The sequence below is a fragment of the Herpailurus yagouaroundi genome, unplaced genomic scaffold, assembly GCF_014898765.1.
Source record: "Herpailurus yagouaroundi ecotype Mexico unplaced genomic scaffold, PumYag 139, whole genome shotgun sequence".
NCBI lineage: Eukaryota > Metazoa > Chordata > Mammalia > Carnivora > Felidae > Herpailurus > Herpailurus yagouaroundi.
In genome coordinates, this window is record NW_024412394.1 from 2,529,428 (window position 1) to 2,551,374 (window position 21,947).

General features: G+C 41.3%; 1 protein-coding gene across 4 annotated transcripts in view; it reads right to left on the minus strand.

Moving 5' to 3' along the window:
- The window catches only part of FKBP5 (FKBP prolyl isomerase 5), a 120,620-nt gene that overhangs the window by 8,940 nt on the left and 89,733 nt on the right, over nt 1–21,947 (minus strand). For all 4 annotated transcript variants that reach the window (XM_040473300.1, XM_040473302.1, XM_040473303.1 and 1 more), the window contains 3 exons: nt 12,706–12,862; nt 5,647–5,737; nt 3,118–3,201 (listed from right to left, as the gene is read on the minus strand). In XM_040473300.1, coding sequence (XP_040329234.1) covers nt 3,118–3,201; nt 5,647–5,737; nt 12,706–12,862 — 332 coding nt within the window. The remainder of the gene's footprint in view (nt 1–3,117; nt 3,202–5,646; nt 5,738–12,705; nt 12,863–21,947) is intronic.

Consider the following 21,947-nt stretch of genomic DNA (forward strand, 5'->3'; position numbering starts at 1 on the left):
GAAGAAAGGGAGGGTGGAGACTTCTTAGGAGTTTTTTTTTTTTTTTTTAACTTAAAACCCTACAATTCTAGATGACCTGTTAATAAATCACAGCGTTGGTTTTTTGGTTCAGCAAAGTCAAAACACAGCAAAGCCTGGTTTGTCTGAAAAGGGCTCAGCAGTCAATCCTTAACTAGCTTGCCTGAGAAATGCTTTTTTTCCCCGAAGGAGCACAAGGGGGCGCAAGAACCCCGTATCACTGCAGTGTCCTCAGACTTGCCGCTCTGCCTCCAAGTCAGAAAAGAGAACCACTAAACCAAGTAGGATAGTTAATGCTCTGGTCTTGCAGAACCCTATTCAGCTATGAGGGCAAATATCATGTCTGTTTAATTGGCCTGCGCAATGGCATGCTGTTATCTGTTAATTCCAGAGCCTCTCCTGCCTTTCTTTAGTGGTCAGGAGTTGATATGAGGGGTTTACAATCTAAACAGCAAAATTACTCCCATTTTAAAACTGAGTGCAGTTCAACTCCACAAAGGGGAGAAATTTACCCACTGATGTGTAAACCAAACCAAGAGGTCAACAAAAATGGAGCCGTAATGTACCAGATGGCACAAAATGTAGATTTTTATTTCACCCCATCTCTGCTCTCACCCACACATCTGGACTCTGTGCATGTGCACAACGTGCCAAGTCAAACACTCTGGAAAGATGAGGCCCAGGAGGGCAGTGTGGCAGATTGAAACCTGCCCTGAAATTTTAAAAGAGAGTGTGTACAGGAAACTACCTACCATTCTGAAGTCTTACATCTAGAACGAGGATCGCTGCTGGGATCTTTTACCTATAATTATGAAGGTGCCTCCAGGGAAGTTTCTAGTAGTACAAAATGTTCAGAGACATTCTGGGAGAAAAGTCTTAGGTCAGTGGTTCTGAACCTTCCATTAATTTTCCCCCAACAGACTAATGTTTTGACAGATTTTGTCTATCAAATTGCATGTTAAAAATAATATGTTCCATATGTGTGACCGCTGATCCAGATTTTATCCAAAGATCAGTAATTTTAAAAGGGTTCACAATATTATGAAATACACAAACCACTACTGCAATTGTGATGCCTAGAAGTGACAAAGTTAAGTCTGTACGGGCACTGAAGCACTGCTCTCTGCTACCGATCACTGACTCTGGCCATCTCTCTGTATATGTTTAGGATACAGCTATACAACACATGGCTTTGCCACATTATTTCAGCACCAATAATGTTCCCCAAAGTTCTGAGTCATCAGCAACCAATTAGAGCTTCTGAACAGCTGAGCTGTATTACTACACAGAGTTGATAGAGTTCTGTTCAACATGGCGAAAATTTCAACTCCTCCATCCCCAAACTATTAATATTCTATTTAGAAGCTGCAGGAAATATAAAAAATACAATAAGGACTTTTATAGACCTCCAGGTACACAGGAAACACCATTTAGGACCTATGGTCCCAAGGGATTTTACAAAAATTATTTCATTCCAGTGTATTGTGTATTTGAGTCTACAAATTACTCATGTGGAATTTTACTTGAATAGCTTAGAAGTATCCAATATATTTCAATTAGAATTAAAAAAAAACAAACTTGCTCTCAAGAGTTTCAAAACTCACAGAATTTTAGGGCTAGAAACAAACTTGGGGATCATCTAATCTAACTCTATGTATGACTTTTCACACATGAAAATAACCTCTTTGGACCTTAAACGCCTTTAAATCATTTTGAGCCATAAAGCCTGGCTTTCCCCATTTGGAGCTCAGTCCACCATTCCCCAATGCTTTCTGGTGATTGACACGTTATTTTAGTCTATCTAATAAATGGCTATAAATTAATGCAAATAATTATATATTACCTAAATCAACAGATTTCACATTTATTTAGCTATAACCCACAGCAAGAAATATGTTTTCAGTTATGATCCCGAATCCACTCACACAACAAATTTTATGATACAAAATTTGTCTTTACTACATTAATGCAATACACTTCCCCTAAATTGGGACCATGACCCAATAATGGGTCTGTTCTTACAGTACGGAAAACAAGGAGCGCACGTGTTGCCCTCTGGCTGTGTGAATTCTGTGTTGATTATACACGGTCTCACATAATTCTGTAGTTGTTTCACTGGGGTTAACCTTGCTTCCCCTCCCTCCAGACAAGGTTGTCTGTGCAACAGCATGTCTTAGAGCAGCCGCTCCAGTAAGACTGGCTAAAGTACATTTATGTATCACCGTTTTAGACGGTTGAAAACATCATCTACTTTTTTTGCTCATGGACTGCAGTCCATGAAAAAAAGGAAAAAAAAGAAGAAAGAAGAAGAAGAAACCTTGACAAAAACTCCGTTCTTTCACTTTCTGCTTGACGTGGAGAAGATGCTTCGCTGGGGCCGGTGAAGCAATGGGCAGAACATTCTGGTCAGAACTGAATCAAGTGCTGTTTCTTTCTCTCTTTTATCTGGGGGTTTAAGATCTAAGCGAGAAAGTAACACATTCCTAGATATTACAAGAATGGACTTTGGAGAAGCAACCGATAACAAATATCATGCAGGAGTTTCTCAAGATTCCTCACAAAACCAATGGCAGGATCATCCTGGCCACTGGAAGAAATTAATATTCTCCTCCTGCCAGTTTCTTCTGGAATCTGCAATTTCGCTTTCCTTTTGTCACATGCCTTAGCGGCTTCACCAAGAGAGTAGTAGATAGGAAAATGATGGGGAACTTATCTCTATGAATTCTCACTTGCTACCAATTATTCCATTCATTCTTTGCTTCATTCCACAAACACTTACTGAGTGCCAACTACATCCCAAACAAGATGCCTTAGGTCCTGGGTGATACACTGGTGGGTGGACAAGCCAGACCTGGTCTGCCTTTATGGAGAGTTACAATCTAGGGTAGGATGTGTGAAAGAGGCATCTGTATTCCTTGTGTCACATTAATTCATTCCTTCTCACCATTTCTACACTGAAAATGACAGACTTGTAAAAATTCAGGCTGATTCTTACCCAGAAGTGTACTGACAGAATTCAGAGTAGGGATTATCAGCACAATTCACTGACACTTCAATAAATTCTTTGAGATGGAAAAGATTATACGAGGACTCACACACCTTGAAGTACACAGTTCCCTTCTCTTTGACAATGGCAGCCTGCTCCAGTTTTTCTTTGGTGTCCATCTCCCAGGATTCTTTGGCCTGTTGTGTAAATTTGTAACAACGGTTAGATGAAGAGAGAAGGAAAAAGTATCAGCTGATGCCTGTAAGAACAGACAGCAGCTACTTCTAGGACACCCATGCCTCAAAACACACTGGCTTTTAAAACTGCGTGCTATTGCCAGTTCACCGCTGGGTTAGAACTCACTTTCCATTATGACTAAGCTGCAGTGTGACCCATGTTGCTTAAGGAGGAGCAAGACAAAAATACAAGTGAGCAAGCTAGGCTGTTGTGTGCTGTTAAAGAGCATCTTCAGAGCTGTCCGGTGAGGACACACAGCAAAACCCGGCGTCCCTCCTCTCCCTCCTGCACACTTCACCAGTAAACTGCCATTACAATTTCAGCAAACTGTTTCTCTCTAGCCTCTGTCTATTGACTCTAAAATGGGAACACTATGGTAGTCAAGTCACGGCTGTATATTCACAGAGAATTTTTAAAATTCCAGATCACGTAGTTGTCTTTCGACTCTGAAACCTCTTTGGACCAGCAGATAAACTAAAGCTTCCAAACTGTATCAACTTGCAGACGTATACCTGGGGGACTGAAGGAAAACATAGCAGGGAGGGTAAAGCTGATGCAGAAATATTTCAAAGCCATAAACCAACGATTTTATGACCATCTGCTATTTTGTATTATGTGTATTATTGCTCTCCACCACTAGAGATATGAATCCAGGGACAACCGCACTGTCATTATGAACAGCTAGATTTAAAGGGACCATAAAGAGTCAACAGAACAATCTGGGATCCTTTAAAAGGGAAAAGGAAAAAGGCTGTGTCAGTGCTACTGACTACATAGGAATTATGAAACTTCAGTGAGTAACTGTAAAATTCTATTCAGAAAACAATTAGTGATGTATTCCTGCTGCCACCCACCTCACCAAGTGAATAACGAGAGTTACTAGTCTTTCTGGTTTTTAACAACTTAGCTCTTAAAGTCTTTTGTGGTTTTTAACAACTTAGCTCTTTTACTTAAAATTCTAGTCACAAGGGCTCTTTGCATTTTTATACCGAGTTCCGTCTTTATGGAGTATAAATGTATTCTTAATACTACGAGGCAGAGAACTAAATCCCGTTGCTTTTTCCAACAACATCACACTCTCGTGTGGTTTCAAGCATACGCAGCAGTGCTGCATGGAACATGCTCCTGGAGCGGTTAGCATGCAGGGGCTCGTTACAGCACAACACAGTGAGAATATTCCGTGACAAGCAATGTCCACACAGCCGGGGATCGGAAGGGGCTGTGGGTTACTTGACTAAAATGGAAATAGGAAAGCCAAAGGTCTATATAATCACATGCTAAAGATTATTTTCTCTCTTTAATAATAAAAAAACTTTGTGCTATGAAGACAGTTTTGGAGGATCAGTGCTGAGCTGGAAGGCCTTCAGGAGAAGTGACCTGACAACAAGTGATGGTCACGACAGGAGCATGTGCTTGTTGTGGGGGCATGGTGGGGGGGGTACGATCAGGAACATCGCCGTTGGGGGCGAATCCCAAAGCAGTCTGCCCTGACTTTCTAGGTCCAAAGTTACAGCCCTCCGGGACGATGGTTTCCTTTTGGAGTCTAATGAAACATAAACAGTTACATTTCCAGTCCACAGCTTAACGTACAGAACACGGAGGCAGCACTGTGGGAATAAAAAGGGCACACGAAATGCAGTTCTCGGGGCTTTCAGGGAAGAGTGGGGCCTTGGTGATGCAAAGGGGACTTGGCCGGACACGGTAGCTAGTGCAGACATATGTGGTGGGTGCGTCTGGTGAGGCTGCTGCCGGAAGCCTCCAGAGGTGGGTCTGAGATAGAAACACGTTCGAGGAGGCACGCTGTTTCCGGAACCCAAGGCAACGGACAACCTCTCTTTTTTAGACTTGGACAGGTGGGAAAAGAGAAGGCTGCAGGGTGAACAGGTTTGTCTCTTGTGTCCCTTGTCACACAGCCTGGGGGCCCACAAAGCCTTGCCTTTTGGATTACAACTTGGAGCCACGTGAAGGCCTCTTCACAACTCCCGGGAAGGGTACGGTCCGTTCAGCACTGGAGAACTGCACCCCACGCCCCCAAGGAGCTGCTTGGCAGAATGTGAACCTTTTTGTCTTCAACCCAGGAAAAAAAGTACAAAAAGAACAAGTCTAGGAACAAATAAGGGAACAAGTCTTGGATTCTACCCAAAAAAAGTAAAAAAAAAAAAAAAAAAAAAAGGCTGACACATAGGAACAAAATCAGAACACTGAGCTCCTTAGCTGTAGATGAGCCGTGCGGTATCGGCGCTCCCGGGGCCGTGTCTGAGACCAGAGACAAACTTCAGTCACGAAAAGCACCGCATGCGAATAAATGCCATCTCCATCCACACCACCTGACAGAAGAAGTAACTTCTAGAAAGCGCATGGAGAAAACATCCACCATGACTTCGGAGAAGCTGGTATTTTCTCACCTTTTCGAAGCTCTTCAGTGTAACTTCATATATCAGCTCAGCATTAGGCTCAATGCCAAACTTAGGCTTCCCTGCCTCTCCAAAACCATATCTGAAATGGAGAGTAGAACAACAAAACTTTAAACAAACTGCTGTATTTCCAGGCACTTCCTCTGGTATTCTGAGGCAGCACGTTAGCACGGGGCTGCACACTTCACATACCACAGACCCCGCAGACAGACCAGATGTTGACCAGAAGCTACAGTGCCGCGTATCACTGCCGTGTTGAAGAAACCGGGCTCGATTTAGCTTTCTTTCCTCCTTCCCAATCACACGTAATGTAACACCTGTGCTCCTTGGGGAAGCTTGCTTGATGGGATTTTAAACGTCACTGCCTTTTTCTCTCTGCTGGATTTTATATCTAGTTCTTTTTATAAAATAGCCATAGTTTGGCCATCAGGACTCTTCCCCGAAGCTTTATCAGCAGGAGGACAGAGAAGACAGGCACTGTAATTGTTACAACCTTGCTCGTCAGAGGCTATGTTTAATAAGCTTTTCACTTTAAAGTGCGGTCTCCTTCCGGCAGTAGCACTTCCAGTCAGATAAACGGGGGGAAGGCTCACACATCGGGAAGGAAATTCATCCTCCCAGTGTTTCTGCAAGACATTTAAAAAGCACACCAGAACACAGAAAAGATATAACAAATGTATCATCAAAAGGAACAGCCTAGCAAGCTCTAACACATCATTAGGAGAAATCCTCTCATAGTTCTGTGGCTATCACACTGGAAAACACTGTACCTTTTAGCCAAAACTTACTAAAGAAAATAAGGATATATAAATTGTTTTCTGTTTCATTTTGAGATCACATCCAAAGCATTCAAGAACATCCTAGAATGGAAGTTCTGGTGGTGTTTGGTCTGTCGGGTCCAACGGTTTTCCCAGCATTTAGTACATACAATGCACGGCATATTATCAAAGTGTTCACTGAGATATATTGTGTTCCCATCTGTTTCACGCCAAACTACTCTTTTTTTTTTTTTTTAAGATTTATTTTTTTAAATGTTTATTTTTGAGAGAGAGCAGGCAGAGGCAGAGAGAGAGAGACGAAGAGAGAATCCCAACCAGGCTCCGCACTGTCAGTGCAAGGGCTCGACGCAGGGCCCAATCTCATGCACCATGAGATCATGACCTGAGCTGAAATCAAGGGTTGGATGCTTAACTGACCAAGCCACCCAGGTGCCCCTCAAGCCAAACTACTCTTAAGTATATGGAATTGTACTGCAAACCTTCAGGCTATGGGTTGAAAGATGCCAAAACCAGGTCGATGCTAATACTTCTAATTTTCTCTGGGGTAAAAAGACTAGAGTTGGAACACTCATATTTTGCTGTTCACATCATTTTCTTTACCCCTTGCCTGAATTTTTCAGGAAGAAAATGCTTACTCACCTCCACTATTACACAAGAAAATGAAAGCTGGAGCCAGAGAGAGGCACAGAGACACAAAGAGAGCTGGTAGGAATGGGGCGTGGTAGTTTTAATAGCAGGGCAAAGGGTATCTTCAGCTAAGAAATCAAAGAGGACATAATTATCAGTGGCCAATTTTAGGTAGTCGTGACTAGTTCTCTACTTCAAGCTCTTAGACCCGTAGATCTCCTATTTTGTTTCTACCATCTGGTAAATAATGGAATAATCTTTGCTGGGAAACAGGTGGGTGGGGGAGTCCTTGCTGATCATGCTTGCTGAGCCCTATGCTAAACGGGTACACACCCAGCACAGTCTGACGCCTGCCCTAGACCCGTGGCTCTCAATAGGGGTGATTTGAACCTCCCCCCCCTTCCCCCCCCGCCCCCCGGGATAGCAGGCAGTGTCGAGAGGTTTTGGGTTTGCCACAACTAGGGGACTACTACTAGTGGGCAGAGGCCAGGGACACTGTGGAATGTCCTAGAATGACAGAGCAGCCGCCACAACCGAGAAATACCTGGCTCCAAATGTCAGCCATGCTGAGGATGAGACAAACTGCCTTAGAGGAACTCACAGACAGAAGTCTCAAGGCTGGGGGTGGGGGAGATGCGGGTTGGGTCAAGGAAGGCATCAAACTGCCCTGAGTTATCAATGGGATTAAAGACAACTGAAGGAGGGTATTATTTCTGCAGTCTCTCCTGGGTTCAAACGAAGAGGTTCTGTGAAGATTTATGTGGAGAACACCAGCACGGGGAGGCCTAGGCTCACACCAAACTATTCTGGGAGCATCTAACCCGACCTTCCATGTTACACAGAAAGCTGTCTGACTTATGCCAGATCGGCCTGGGCAAGGAAGGACCCGGGGCACACATCTTCCTCTGACTGAAAGAACACCACAAGTGGGATTCCAGGACTTAACCCAAGGACAGGATGGGCTATAGTAGCAGAAGGAATCTGGTAGTAATGTTCTTGAATGAACAGTTGCAGACAGCAGAGATACAAACAATGATTACCAGTGGCCAGTAAGGCTTTATGGGCATAGAAGAAGCACTTGTACCCTAAGTGCTTACAAACTAAGGCGCAGAGAGACATGCTTCCAGACAGTCACACAAAGAGGCAGTAGCAGAGCCAGGACTTCAATTCAGACCCCATGTGTCCCCAGAAAACTGTTTATTTTTTAACCCAGACTGCCTCATAATTAAACATTATGGCTCTTGGCAGCCTGTGTTTTTGTCGGGTGTTGGTGCAGGACAGAAACATAAGGAAAGGGAGGGGAAAATTTGGAACTAGCCATACTTCAATTGAAAAAGAAGCATCGGTCAGTATTAAAAACAATATAAAGGGGGGCACCTGGGTGGCTCAGTCGGTTAAGCGGCCGACTTCGGCTCAGGTCATGATCTCACAGTCCGTGAGTTCGAGCCCCGCGTCGGGCTCTGTGCTGACAGCTCAGAGCCTGGAGCCTGTTTCAGATTCTGTGTCTCCCTCTCTCTGACCCTCCCCTGTTCATGCTCTGTCTCTCTCTGTCTCAAAAATAAATAAAAATGTTAAAAAACAAAACAAAACAAAAAAAACAATATAAAAGATACCGTCCCACTGAGGAAAAGAAAATGGGTTCTTTGGAAGTGTTTTATGAATTTACTGTGAAAACATCCTGCCAAGGAGTCTATCAGAGTCAGAGAGAGGTGCGCCCTGAGTGTCTTCTGGAGAATGGCACGCAGAGGACAGAGAAGAAATACGGAGCATGTATGTGCAGCAGCCACATTTACAGCAACACTGGGACGCGGTGTTCTGCAGTAAGTGGGGATCTGGACAAGGACACTCACCGTGTGCACATGCCTGGTGCGTGCAGACTGGCTATGTACGTGGGCAACGTTACATAGTGCACGCGTGGATGGTCTTGTTCTGCAGAGCGGGCACCTCATGGGACTCTACATACTAACCAGCATCTCAGAAAACAGCATGTTCCTTTCTAACTACGCTAAATTATTTCCATAAAACTATGAAAAAGCTTTTAGACCTAGACATTTATGAAAATTTGATTACTTTTATGATTGAAGATTTGAAAAATCTACCCTATGTTAAAACAGGTCGCTGGGGCGCCTGGGTGGCGCAGTCGGTTGAGAGTCCGACTTCAGCCAGGTCACGATCTCGCGGTCCGTGAGTTCGAGCCCCGCGTCAGGCTCTGGGCTGATGGCTTGGAGCCTGGAGCCTGCTTCCGATTCTGTGTCTCCCTCTCTCTCTGCCCCTCCCCCGTTCATGCTCTGTCTCTCTCTGTCCCAAAAATAAATAAAAAACGTTGAAAAAAAAATTATTATAAAACAGGTTGCCTTGGGGCGCCTGGGTGGCTCAGTCGGTTAAGCGTCCGACTTCAGCTCAGGTCACGATCTCGCAGTCCGTGAGTTGGAGCCCTGCGATGGGCTCTGGGCTGATGGCTTAGAGCCTGGAGCCTGCTTCCGATTCTGTGTCTCCCTCTCTCTCTGCCCCTCCCCCATTCATGCTCTGTCTCTGTCTCAAAAATAAAAACGTTAAAAAAAACCCCAAAAAACAGCGTCGCCTTTTCCTTGTGGTCTTGAGGGTAAAACAGCATAGAAAGAGTCACCACAATAGCAGTAACAGCTAATATACTGAGAGTTTACATTTGTCAGGCACTTTGCAAAGTTCTTTACATGCATTACCTCATTTAGACCTCCACAACTTTATGAAATAGATATGGTTATCCCCGTTTTACAGAAGGGGAGTGTTAAGTGACTTGCACAAGTGGACCTAGATGACACAGGGCATGGCAAGGTTCAACCACTAATGATACGACAAACAATTTAAATGTGCAAGGAGGGGCGCCTGGGTGGCGCAGTCGGTTAAGCGTCCGACTTCAGCCAGGTCACGATCTCGCGGTCCGTGAGTTCGAGCCCCGCGTCGGGCTCTGGGCTGATGGCTCAGAGCCTGGAGCCTGTTTCCGATTCTGTGTCTCCCTCTCTCTCTGCCCCTCGCCCGTTCATGCTCTGTCTCTCTCTGTCCCAAAAATAAATAAACGTTGAAAAAAAAAAAATTAAATGTGCAAGGAACCATTTGCATTAGTAAATATAAGGACAATTTGTTTCTCTTTGCCACTAAACTTGAGACATCTGCCCCCCAAATTGTCTTGTCAGCTAGGTTAAAATGTAACAAACTGATTCATACACTATTATATGCCTCCATGTACCCAGAATTATCCTCAGGGAGCTTAAATCTGAAAGCATACAGTGGGCATAAACGCCATTCTCTTTATGTGAGTCTAGGACGATAATTTTAGAATGCTAGATTAAAAATAATTAGATATTACCTGGATATGGAGGAGACAGCCTCCTCTATTTTCCTTATAGAATGAGAGAAATAAGTTCACCTAAGCGTGAACTACAAATATAGAATAAATGTAAGTAAAACACACTAAAGTAGGAATAGAATAGTGGAAAAAGAACGATACAGAAAAAGAAGGTATTAAATGAAAGGTGTCTCCGTGAAGGTTCTAAAAGGGTTCAAGGTGTAGAGCGTTTGCAGGCATGGCCAGAACCTCACCCGGGAAACAGGATTATGGCTCAAGAGTTAGGGCAAGGGGGGATATGCTGCTGGGCTAGCACTGAGGCTACACAAAGGCCAGCAGGCGTATAAAAGGCACAATTCTACCTACTGGTAAGTGCAGGTCATTCGGATTGTCAATAACCCCAGATCCCAGTGACTGAAATCCAAGGAGCCAAGAGGGAGGAGACTCGAGATAAGCTGATGCACTTTCATGCAAACAGAATCAAAACACCCTGCTTTCTCTCAAGGGTCCATTTATCAAGATAGAAGGGTTACATTCGTGGTATAATTTTAGGTCTAAAAATAATACCAAACATGTTTTCACAAGAGAGACTGTTAGTGTCTGATAGTTCTAAGCTGGGAAGTGCTAATGGATATCCTTATGATGGGAAAAATTTAGGCAAAAATGAGTCATCTCCGCTGCCTTTAGATCCAGGAAGAACACTTTTTTTTCACCCCAGGGACTCTGTATAAGAACAGGTGGCACAAATTCAAGTAGTAATAAGTCATCCAAATGCTTCTACTTCCACCCCTCACATGTTTTACTGCCTCCCACTTAATTTGGAGAAAAGGAAAGAGGGGGCAAGAGAATCACATGAGAAGGGCCAACAGCTTCCTGTCTCGGCAATATGGCAGGCAAACCAATAAACAGCAAAAATTGCCTGTCAGTCCTATCCTTGACACACAACAATCACGGAAACAGCCTTGCAAATCTTTGATATTACAAGGTCCATTAATTCACTCCATGATCATATAGCCTGATTCAATTGTTACCACTGTTAGCATGAACTTCACTGAAAACACTAAAACATTGATTGAAAAAGCAAGTGTATCCTGTTTTTTTTTTAATTAAAATATAGTTGACTTATGATGTTTCAGGTGTACAGCATAGTGATTTGACAATTCTACACGTTACACTAAGCTCATCATAAGTGCAGTTACCATCCATTATCACACAATACTAGCACAGTACTATTTACTATATTCCCTATGCTGTATTTTGCATCCCTGTGACTTGTAACCATAAGTTTGTACCTGTTAATTCCCCCTTCACCTCTTTCACCTAACCTCCCACCCCTCTGGCAACCACCAGTTTGCTCTCCGTATTTATGATTCTGTCTCTGTTTTGTTTGTTCATTTGTTCTGTTTTTTATATTTCACGTATAAGTAAAATCATATGGTATCTGTCTTTCTGTCTGCCTTCTTTCACTTAGCGTAACGCCCCCTAGGTCCATCCATGTTGTCACAAATATAAAACACTGATGAAAGAAATCGAAGATGACACAAATGGAAAGATATATCATGCTTATGGACTGCAGGTATTATATTGTTAAAATGTCCACACAACCCAAAGCAATCTACAGATTCAACGCAATCTCTATCAAAATACCAATAGCATTTTTACAGAACTGGAACACACAAAATGTGGACCCACAGAAGACCCTGCACGACCAAAGCAACCCTGAGAAAGAAGAACAAAGCTAGAGGTATCACAATCCAAGATTTCAAGACACACTACAAAACTGTGATAAGCAAAACAGTATGATACTGGCACAAAACAGACACATAAATCAATGGAACAAGATATAAAGCCCAGAAATAAACCCACACTTATATGGTCAATTAATCCACGCCAAAGGATGTAAGAATATATAATGGGGAAAAGACAGTCTTCAGTAAATGGTGCTGGGAAAACTGACCAGCTACATGCAAAAGAATGAAAGTGGACCACTTTTTTTTTTTTTTAATGTTTATTTGAGAGAGAGAGACAAAGTGCGAGTGGACGAGGGGCAGAGAGAGAGGCAAACAGAATCCAAAACAGGCTCTAGGCTCTGAGCTGTCAGCACAGAGCCCGATGCGGGCCTCAAACCCAAGAGACATGAGATAATGACCTGAGCCAAAGTTGGACACTCAAATGACTGGGCCACCCAGGCGTCCCGAAAGTGGACCACTTTCTTACACCACTACCACCACACACACACACACACACACACACACACACACACACACACCCCAGTCCTTTAGATAACTTCACTATGTACTGAACTGGTATGCTGCTTACCGTGGTCCAAGATATAAAATACACTGTTCTTCCCGCTGCATTTTCTCCAGGGCTTTGTCAATTCCAATTGGAATGTCATGGTCTTCTCCTTCCCCAACGATGAATACCACATCTCTACAATCAAACATCCTTCCATTATAGCGGCCTTCCAGGTGGACTGAGGGAGAGGAGACAGGTCAGTCAACAAAGCTGCTCCGTAGGACTGGTTAATTTAGGGAAGTGATAAATGGTGATTTCCCTTTCTCATTTCATCAAGAGACAAATGGGTATATCTTGTTGACACTTAGTCTACTGAGTCTGAAAATTTAAGAGCCATCCTATTTCTAAGTTTAAACTTATACTTACCAGGAACTGTATCAATACAATAGCTTAGTGGATAATAAAACAAAGTGGAAACACACGTTTAAATTAAACCTACCATATGAGACTTCCTCACCTATAATACAGGATCAAGAAATAGAATATTTAATAGTGACTATCAAGGTGCCACAAATTTAATTATCAACGATATAAGGGATTAAACATTTATAACTCCATCTTGACTTCAGAGGCTTAGATGAAAAACAACTAAATGGCTATTTCCCCAAAGCTATACAAAGGTTAACTGAATAAAAAAAACCTCTTTAAAAAAAAAAAAAAAAAAGTCTCTTAATCTCATTCACAAATATGTTTGAGTAAAAACAGAAAACCCAAAGCCAACATTATCAGTAACTGTATCATAGCTATATCCCTTAGTGGAGTGATAAATGTAAAGTGTGAAAGGAATCATTAGTCTACTATAACTTCATAAATCAAATTACTTAACCACCTCTTCTGAAATGTTAAAAGATCAATTTCTTGGGGCCTAATTTCTCACTTCACTCACACTCAGCTCATTTCCAGGGTAATTTCAGAACAGATAAGGAGCTTTTATATTTCTTCAAGACAAAATATGAAAAATGTATAAAGATATGTATATTTTTCTTGATCCGTTAGACTTTTTTCCTAGGATAAACAATTCTCTGAATCTTTCCAACTACTTTTCATATTAAAGATATTCATTCTTTTCCATTTAGGTCTTTGACTTAGTAAGAAAAATGAATGGCTCATACAACAGCACAACAGTCACCAAATAATACAATAATTTGTATTTCGTAAGAAAATTCTTTAACTTCTAGGAAACCAATTTGACAATAAATTTCATATATTAAAAAAAAAAATGAAAAATTCTTTAACTTCTATAACATAATGGACTAGATTCAAATGTAACAATTTCCTAAAATGCTTCTTTTCTAACACTGGTTTCTCTCCTTTAACTTGCTTTAGAGAGACTAAAAATCACTCACTCTGTTCTACTTGTTTCACGAGACAATTATGATTTTTTTTTCTTTTTTTTTTTTTTTTTAATTTTTTTTCAACGTTTTTTATTTATTTTTGGGACAGAAAGAGACAGAGCATGAACGGGGGAGGGGCAGAGAGAGAGGGAGACACAGAATCGGAAACAGGCTCCAGGCTCCGAGCCATCAGCCCAGAGCCTGACGCGGGGCTCGAACTCACGGACCGCGAGATCGTGACCTGGCTGAAGTCGGACGCTTAACCGACTGCGCCACCCAGGCGCCCCGACAATTATGATTTTTGAAATACAAATTCAAGTCCAACTTAACTCTACTTTTGAACTATGTGATCTCAAAGGTCCTTTGAAGCTCTAAAATGCTTCAAAGCATTTTAGAATCTATGACCCAGTGATAGAATTCTTGATATAGGCTAGAAACAAGCTTCAAAGTTAATTCCGCAGTTAATCATTTGATCAGGTTACCTTTAGCCCAGCCCTGAGAAATGAAACACTGAAAAGTAAACAGTGGTGATATAGACATCAAGAGCCACAATGTCACATGGACATTATACCTTGAAGCTCTCTACCCTGTTCTGATTTACTAGGATTCATATCATCCTGATGTGTTTCCATCACAGACACAGGATGAAATCTGAGAAGCTCGGGCCAAATTAGAGAGGGATGGGACTCTCCAAACAAGGGGAAGAAAAACACTGGCTCTCGGGGTGGGGTTGACATATAGGAATTTCACTCTATGTCCCACAGTCATAAATGTAGATGATCTTCTCTATTATAGTCACTTTTGGAATGCTCTAGATAAAATAAAACTCAATCAACTTATAGCACATTGAAAATTCTTTTTAATTGGAAGTATTTTCAAAATAAATTTATTATTTTCAAACATGTACTAGAGAGGTTCTGCAGGGAGTCTAAGGTTTAAGATATTTTTACTAAAATAAATAAAAGATGATGTTCGAAAGGAATTGAGAGTTCTGGAAAGTTTATGTTCTTAAATATTTTAAAATCTGCCCAGGAAATCTAATATAGACCAATGCGATACTTTTCATGAAAAAAAAAAAAAAATGCTGAGCAAAGTGAATTTCAGTCCTTGAATTGTGGAATACTCTCAAATATTGAGATTTATCATCCTGCTACCTCACAACTTAGCAGACAGATTTTTCTGTCTGAGGTTTATTGTTAGAAGTATCTTCCTCCCTAAAGGAGAGTACATTTAGTGGGAGAGGAAACTATCAGTACATTCATTGTGGTTTTTGGTTGATCAAGTTTGAATGTGTTTTCAAAACAGGAAATCCAGAGACTCTGCAAAAGATTCCTGCTCATGTGTCAGTTTCCTAGGCTAGTTTTCAGCTTGATGCATGTACTTGATGTTAAAATTACATAAATAATTTCAGAAGTTTTCTTTACATGGCACAACCCATCATATTAGGAAAAGAAAAAAAAAGATTGGCTACTAGTGAACATAATTGAGAAAGATAAGTGAAGCAAGCAAGCCAAAAAAAAAAAAAAAAGGTTCAAATTATAATGAAGGCAAGCAAACTATAATGAAAGCAGCTGGTCTACGAGAGACAATAAATGATAGAACCAATGTTTATGGCCACCTAGTAGAAAGGTAAAAATCTGCAATGACTCTTATACTTACTTACTACCTTATATATGTAATAATCTTTTCTTCTGGTAAATCTAACTCTTCTAAGTTGGACTTGGACACTATCTACAGTACCCTAAAATCTTAAACTGATACATGCATGTGCACAAACACACATACACCAGTTCGTATGTACTTATAAAGCCACTACCTTTAAAAAAAAAAAAAAAGATTTTAGGAAGAGAGAGAGAGATCGCACGGGAGCATGTGAGCAGGGGAGAGAGGTAGAGGAAGAAAGAGACAGAACCTTAAGCAGGCCCCACGCTCAGTACAGAGCCTGGGACTCGAGCCCATGACCCTGGGATCACGACCTGAACCGAAATCAAGAGTTGGATGCTCAACCGACTTAGCCACCCAGGCGCCCCCAAACCTCTACCTTTTAATCTGGAATGTCAGAGTAAGAGAAGGTATCATAGCCTCGGGGGTATACAGCCCACTGATTGTTTAGGTCTACAAGTAGCAAAGGCTATCGCTCTGTTAACTGGTTTCTAAACTTGGAACACTGGTGTGACAAGTTCTACAAGACTGCTGACAAGAACTCATACACCACCCAGGGGGCCACAGAAACCCCAGAACGGCCTGCCATTGTAGGGCCCCTTCACGGTGACAGAAGCAAACCTGCCTGGTTCCTACAGAGCCAGTGCCTTCTTCTTCTTTTTTTTTTTTTTAATTGTCTCAACAATTGGTACCAAAGAAAACTGTGGCAGCTCTGGTGAAGGAAGACCTGTGGTTGCTTTTGACCTTGCATCTCTTAGTGCAAATACTCACTTAATAAATATTTAATAATAACCATCATGACTCACTGGGAGCTCAGCCTCTAGGGCTCAGGAGGTCTGTTGCTAATTCCAACCAGCATGATTTACGGGAAGTAAATGATCTATGACGTGCCCAAAGAGAATAAAAGTACATACAGGATGCTTCTACTTAGGGCCTTTTTGGTAAAGAAAAAAATACACAAGTTAAAAAGGAACATTTTCCCTTGACTTAAAGTCTACGTAACTCCCCATGAAGTCAAACCAAATGAAATTACCCGAGCTTTGCTGCGCAATCCGAGTGTAACCACATCAAGTAAGCCGGGTCTGCTGCAAAACATCACTTAAACTGGAGCTCTGACTTATTGTTCTCTTACTGCCCTAGAGCAATTTTGTTTTGAAGAGCACAGAACACCCTGTTCTGAATGTGGCTGGCACATGAACTCGATGTGCTGACAGCAATTTGTACTCCGATTAAAATAGGGGGGAAAAGGAAAGAGAGTGCACTGCAGTAACAAAAACTGGAATGCAAGAACCCAAAAACTGTAGAATTTGTATTTTAGGAAGCAAAACTGAGAAGGAGGCTCCATAACCTTAAAAAAAAAAAAAAAAAAAAAAAAAGGTGCTGTAAATGCTCCAGCCTAAAGACGTTAGCTCTGGTAAGTGTCTGTTTTTCCCTTTTCTAATTATAGTAGCTGGTGTCTGATAGCTTTGCACTCATTCCCAAAACAATTACTGGGTCATGGGGATCTGAATGGGAATGTTGTAATGGCATTACTACTAGACAAGACCAGTCATCTGGCCAGAGAAAACCAGGTTGTGACAGGTTACGACCACATGGCAAGGGTTTGTTCTGCTGCCTAATTCATGCCAAAATGAGTTTCTCTCTGCCTGCCTAATAGAGCAGAACATCCAAGAGACACTGGATTCTTCATGACCCCCTGAAAAGGCAAATAAAGAAACAGAGATGGATTTGTAACATCAGGAGAGGCATATTAATCACCGATTAGAAGAGAAACTGTTCCCATCAAGCATGGTGGTCAAATGTGCCCCGAACTGCCTTCCTTCCTCCTCTGCACCGTTTTACACTAGTAGACATGAACAAATAGCACTAGACGACTGCTTACAGAACTGAGGGTCAGATGCTAGCTGAGAGCGGGCGTGGACCCTGGCCACTGGAACAGAATAGCCCTTATGCAAATGGCTTACAGATCTTCGTCTAAATAGTAAGCACACCCACGGCAATAAATTCCACACCAGCACACATCCTCCTCACGCATCTCTTTACGCACTTTCGTCAGACCTGGGTGCCAGTCCCATTGTGCCACTTCACAACTGTGGCTTTGGGCACGGTCATCTCAATTACCTGAAGCTCAGTTTCATCCACAGAATTAGGGAAAAGAATATCAGCTAACTAGGGGCGCCTGTGTGGCTCAGTCATTTGAGTGCCTGACTTCGGCTCAGATCATGATCTCATGGTCTGTGAGTTCAAGCCCCACGTTGGGCTCTGCTCTGACAGCTCAGAGCTTGGAGCCTGCTTCGGATTCTGTGTCTCCCTCTCTTTCTGCCCTTCCCCGACTCACGCTCTGTCTCTCTCCCTCTCTCAAAAATAAATAAACATTAAAAAAAATTAAAAAAAAATTAGCTAACTCCTGACAGTGGAGAGGATCAAATCACGGCCCAAATTAGAGCTTTTAGCCCAGCACCTGGCATTCGTTCATGCCTATGTCAGGGTACCTAAGATGTGAAAATATTGTCCTATGTGTGGATACACATAGATGATCTAAATGGAAGTTAGCTATGATTATTTTCCTACAATTAGTGGTAAATTATGCCAGATTAAACATGTTTTAGAACTTTGGTACAAGCAACTGCTTAATGGCTCCACAGACAGAGCTGTCACAGTGTGAATAAAACTCTACGTAGGCAAAGGCAATGTCTTGTAACTTCTTTTGTACCTCAGTGCCTACCACACAGTTCAAGGACAGAGAGTAAGTATTTAACAATTAATTTGAAATCAGGGCATTAAGGAACATGGTAGTAATTTCCACTCCTTATAGAAATTTTCCTTTTTGAATATATTAGTACTCCTATTTTTAACAACTTGCAAGGGCTATTTAAATTTTTCACTGATATGGAGCTTTTGTTTAATATTATTATTACTTTTTTATTTTTTAAACGTTTATTTATTATTGAGAGACATGGCATGAGCATGGGAGGGACAGAGAGAGAGGGAGACACAGAATCCGAAGCAGGCTCCAGCTGTCACCAGAGACAGCCTGACGTGGGGCTTGAACTCGCAAGCCATGAGATCTTGACCTGAGCTGAAGTCGGATGCTTGACTGAGCCACCCAGGTGCCCCTGTTTAATACTATTCTAAAATGAATGATCCATTGGCTGTATTTTTTTAATAATAGAAAGGACTATTTTTTACTAAGATTTTACTCTACCTGAAGACTTGAAGCTACTGTTTTAGAAGGAGCCATATAAATTCAAGATATTTGAAAGAATAAACACTGTCCATTTTAGACCAAGTACCACACTACGTTATTTTGTGAGAACACATAATAAAGCAGTTTCAAGAATTTTCTCTTTCTTACTGGACAAAATTTACCAGGACATTCATAAATACTTCAGAAGCATGTGAAAAACAAAACCAAAAAAGCCTCATAGTTTGATCAGATCTCAACATGTGCATACATGAAATCATTCCTCTATTTCCAATTTTCAGTACCATGTTGTTTTTAATATTTATTATATTTTATTATATATATTATTATAAAGAACATTTATAGCTAGATTTTGTTGTTGTTTTAAACTTCTGAGAATTTTTGCCTTTAATAGGTGACTTTATCTCATCCATATTTTCGTAACACTATATGATTGGTTTTATTCCTACCATCGTATTTTAGGTTTTCTATATAATTTTTTATTTTTTTATAACTTTTATTAGATTGATTAAATTTTCCTTGTTCCTCTATTTCTTCACGTCACTCCAAAGAAAGTTTTTTTAATTTAATTTTTTAAATGTTTATTATTTTTGAGAGACACTGTGTGAGTGGAGGAGGGGCAGAGAGAGAGGGAGACAGAATCCGAAGCAGGTTCCAGACTCTGAGCTGTCAGCACAGAGCCCCAACATGGGGCTTGAACCCATGAGTTCATAACCTGAGCTGAAGCTGGATACTTAACCGGCTGAGCCACCCACCCAGCTACCCCCCAATTTTTTTTTTAAGATTTTAAGTAATCTCTACACCCAACATGGGACTCAAACTTACAACCTTGAGATCAAGTATTGCACACTCTACCAACTGAGCCACAAGTTCTGGTTTGGAAGTTCTACATGCTATTCTTCCTAGCACCTAACATTACATTTTAAACAAATCACTTAAAGGTATATATACTTTTATCAATGTTAACAAATTAATCAGCATAATCGTCCCCTGGAATAAAACTATGGATGATTTTGCCTCCCCTCTCCACTTCCCATCTGCACGTTTTGTTTAAATGACTCAGAAAAACCTAGCTCCAGACTGTTAAGCCATTATTATTTTTAACATTATAGTTATGTCATTTCAGAGATCTTTCAAGATAAATGTATCCAACTTCACTGGCATGTTATGGAAATTACTTTTTTGCTCACTAATGTTTCTTATGCCTTGAAGTCTTTACTTCTTGGTTTTGTTTTTTGTGATGTTTTAGTATATCCTATAGTATATTTTTCAAAAAGGGCATGAGTCTGCATATTCCCAAAAGCTGATTTTGTTCTCATACTTAAATGATGATTTGGCTGAGGACAGAACTCTGGGGTCAAAATACTCATAGTCACAATGCTCAAAGCATTGTCATGTGGTATGCAGCGTCATGAGTTAAGAAATCTGATGTCATTCTGATTCTCCTTTCTTTGCACAAGGCTTGTTCCTCCCTGGAACAGTTCAAAATTTCCTTTTAAGCTGTGGAATTACGAAATTTCACCAGAATGTACCTAGGTGAAAAAGCACTCTTTACTGTTGTATGGCACTCTTAATCTTTTTTTTTTTAAGTTGTTTTTTTGTTTAATGTTCTTATTTTTGAGAGAGACAGAGTGCGAGCAGGGGAACGGCAGAAAGAGAGGGAGACACAGAAGCCAAAGCAAGCTCCAGGCTCTGGGCTGTCAGCACAGAGCCTGACATGGGGCTTGAACTCGCAGACCATGAGATCATGACCTGAGCTGAAGTGGGATGCTTAACCGACTGAGCCACCCAGGCACCCCAAGGTCCTTTCAATCTTAAGGCTCTTCTATTTTCTCCAGGAAATTTTCTTCTATCACATGTTTGATTAGATTCAAATGGGCTTTGATTTTTCATCCCTACCTTCTTTCTTTGCCTTTTGTATCTTTGGGGCTTTTTTTTTTTTTTTTTTGCTCTATGTTCTGAGATATTCTTGACTACTTTTTTATATTACCAATTCAGAATTCTGGGACTGTCCATTTTGCCTTTTGGCCCTTGCTCTGAGTTCCAATTTTGCCAATAATATTCTCAATTTCCAGAAACTTTATCCTCCTTTTCCTTTTTCACAGAAGCTGGTTTTTTGACTTATTAACTTAACGTCCCGTTAAACATCTCGAAAGATAATGACGAGTATTTTTAAAAGTTCTCTTCAGGGCACCTGGGTGGCTCAGTCAGTTAAGTGTCCGACTTTGGCTCAGGTCATGAGCTGATGGCTTATGAATTCGAGCCCTACGTCGGGCTGTGCTGACAGCTCAGAGCCTGGAGCCTGCTTCGGATTCTGTGTCTTCCTCTCTCTCTCTGCCCCTCCCCAGCTCACACTCTGTCTCTCTCTCAAAAATAAACAAACATTAAAAAAAAAAAAAAAAAAACAGTTCAAAGACACTTTATGTCCTCAACCTGTAGCCCAAATCTTGACACACAGTCTTCTGAGGCGGATCCCTATTTTATTTTAGAAATCTGGCCTTACAGGCCTTAGCCTGCGAGCAAAAGACATAGCCAGACCCTATAGAGTAATTCTCAATCCTTGGCTGCAAATTAGAATCACCTGGGGAATTTAAAAACTTGTGCCTGGAGTTCCAGCCTGTGAGAGTTAAGATTCTTATTTAATTGGTCTGGGCTGAGGTCTGGGCATCAGGATTTTAAAAGCTCTCCAGGTAATTCTAAATTCAGCCAAAGTTGAGTACTGCTACTAAAGCTTACTGGCCCAGCTGTTCCATATTGTTTTATAACAACCCAGATGATTGCCCCATAGCCTGCTTTGGCTCCCTTGCACCAGCTAGCTGACTGTGAGCTTGGAGTTCTGCCCAAGCTTGTTGAGAAGAATGGTATGTACCTCTGCAGAGATCTTCTCTACACCTGTTTTGAGTTGGGTTCCCTGAGTCTAGTTTCCATCAGTCCAATTTTATCTACTTTACATATTCCAGAAATTCTTCATAATTCCTAATCCACTTCTTGCATTCTCCCTATTTTCCAGCATGGCTATGGATTTCTTTTTTTTTTTTTTTTTTTTTTTTTTTTTTTTTTTT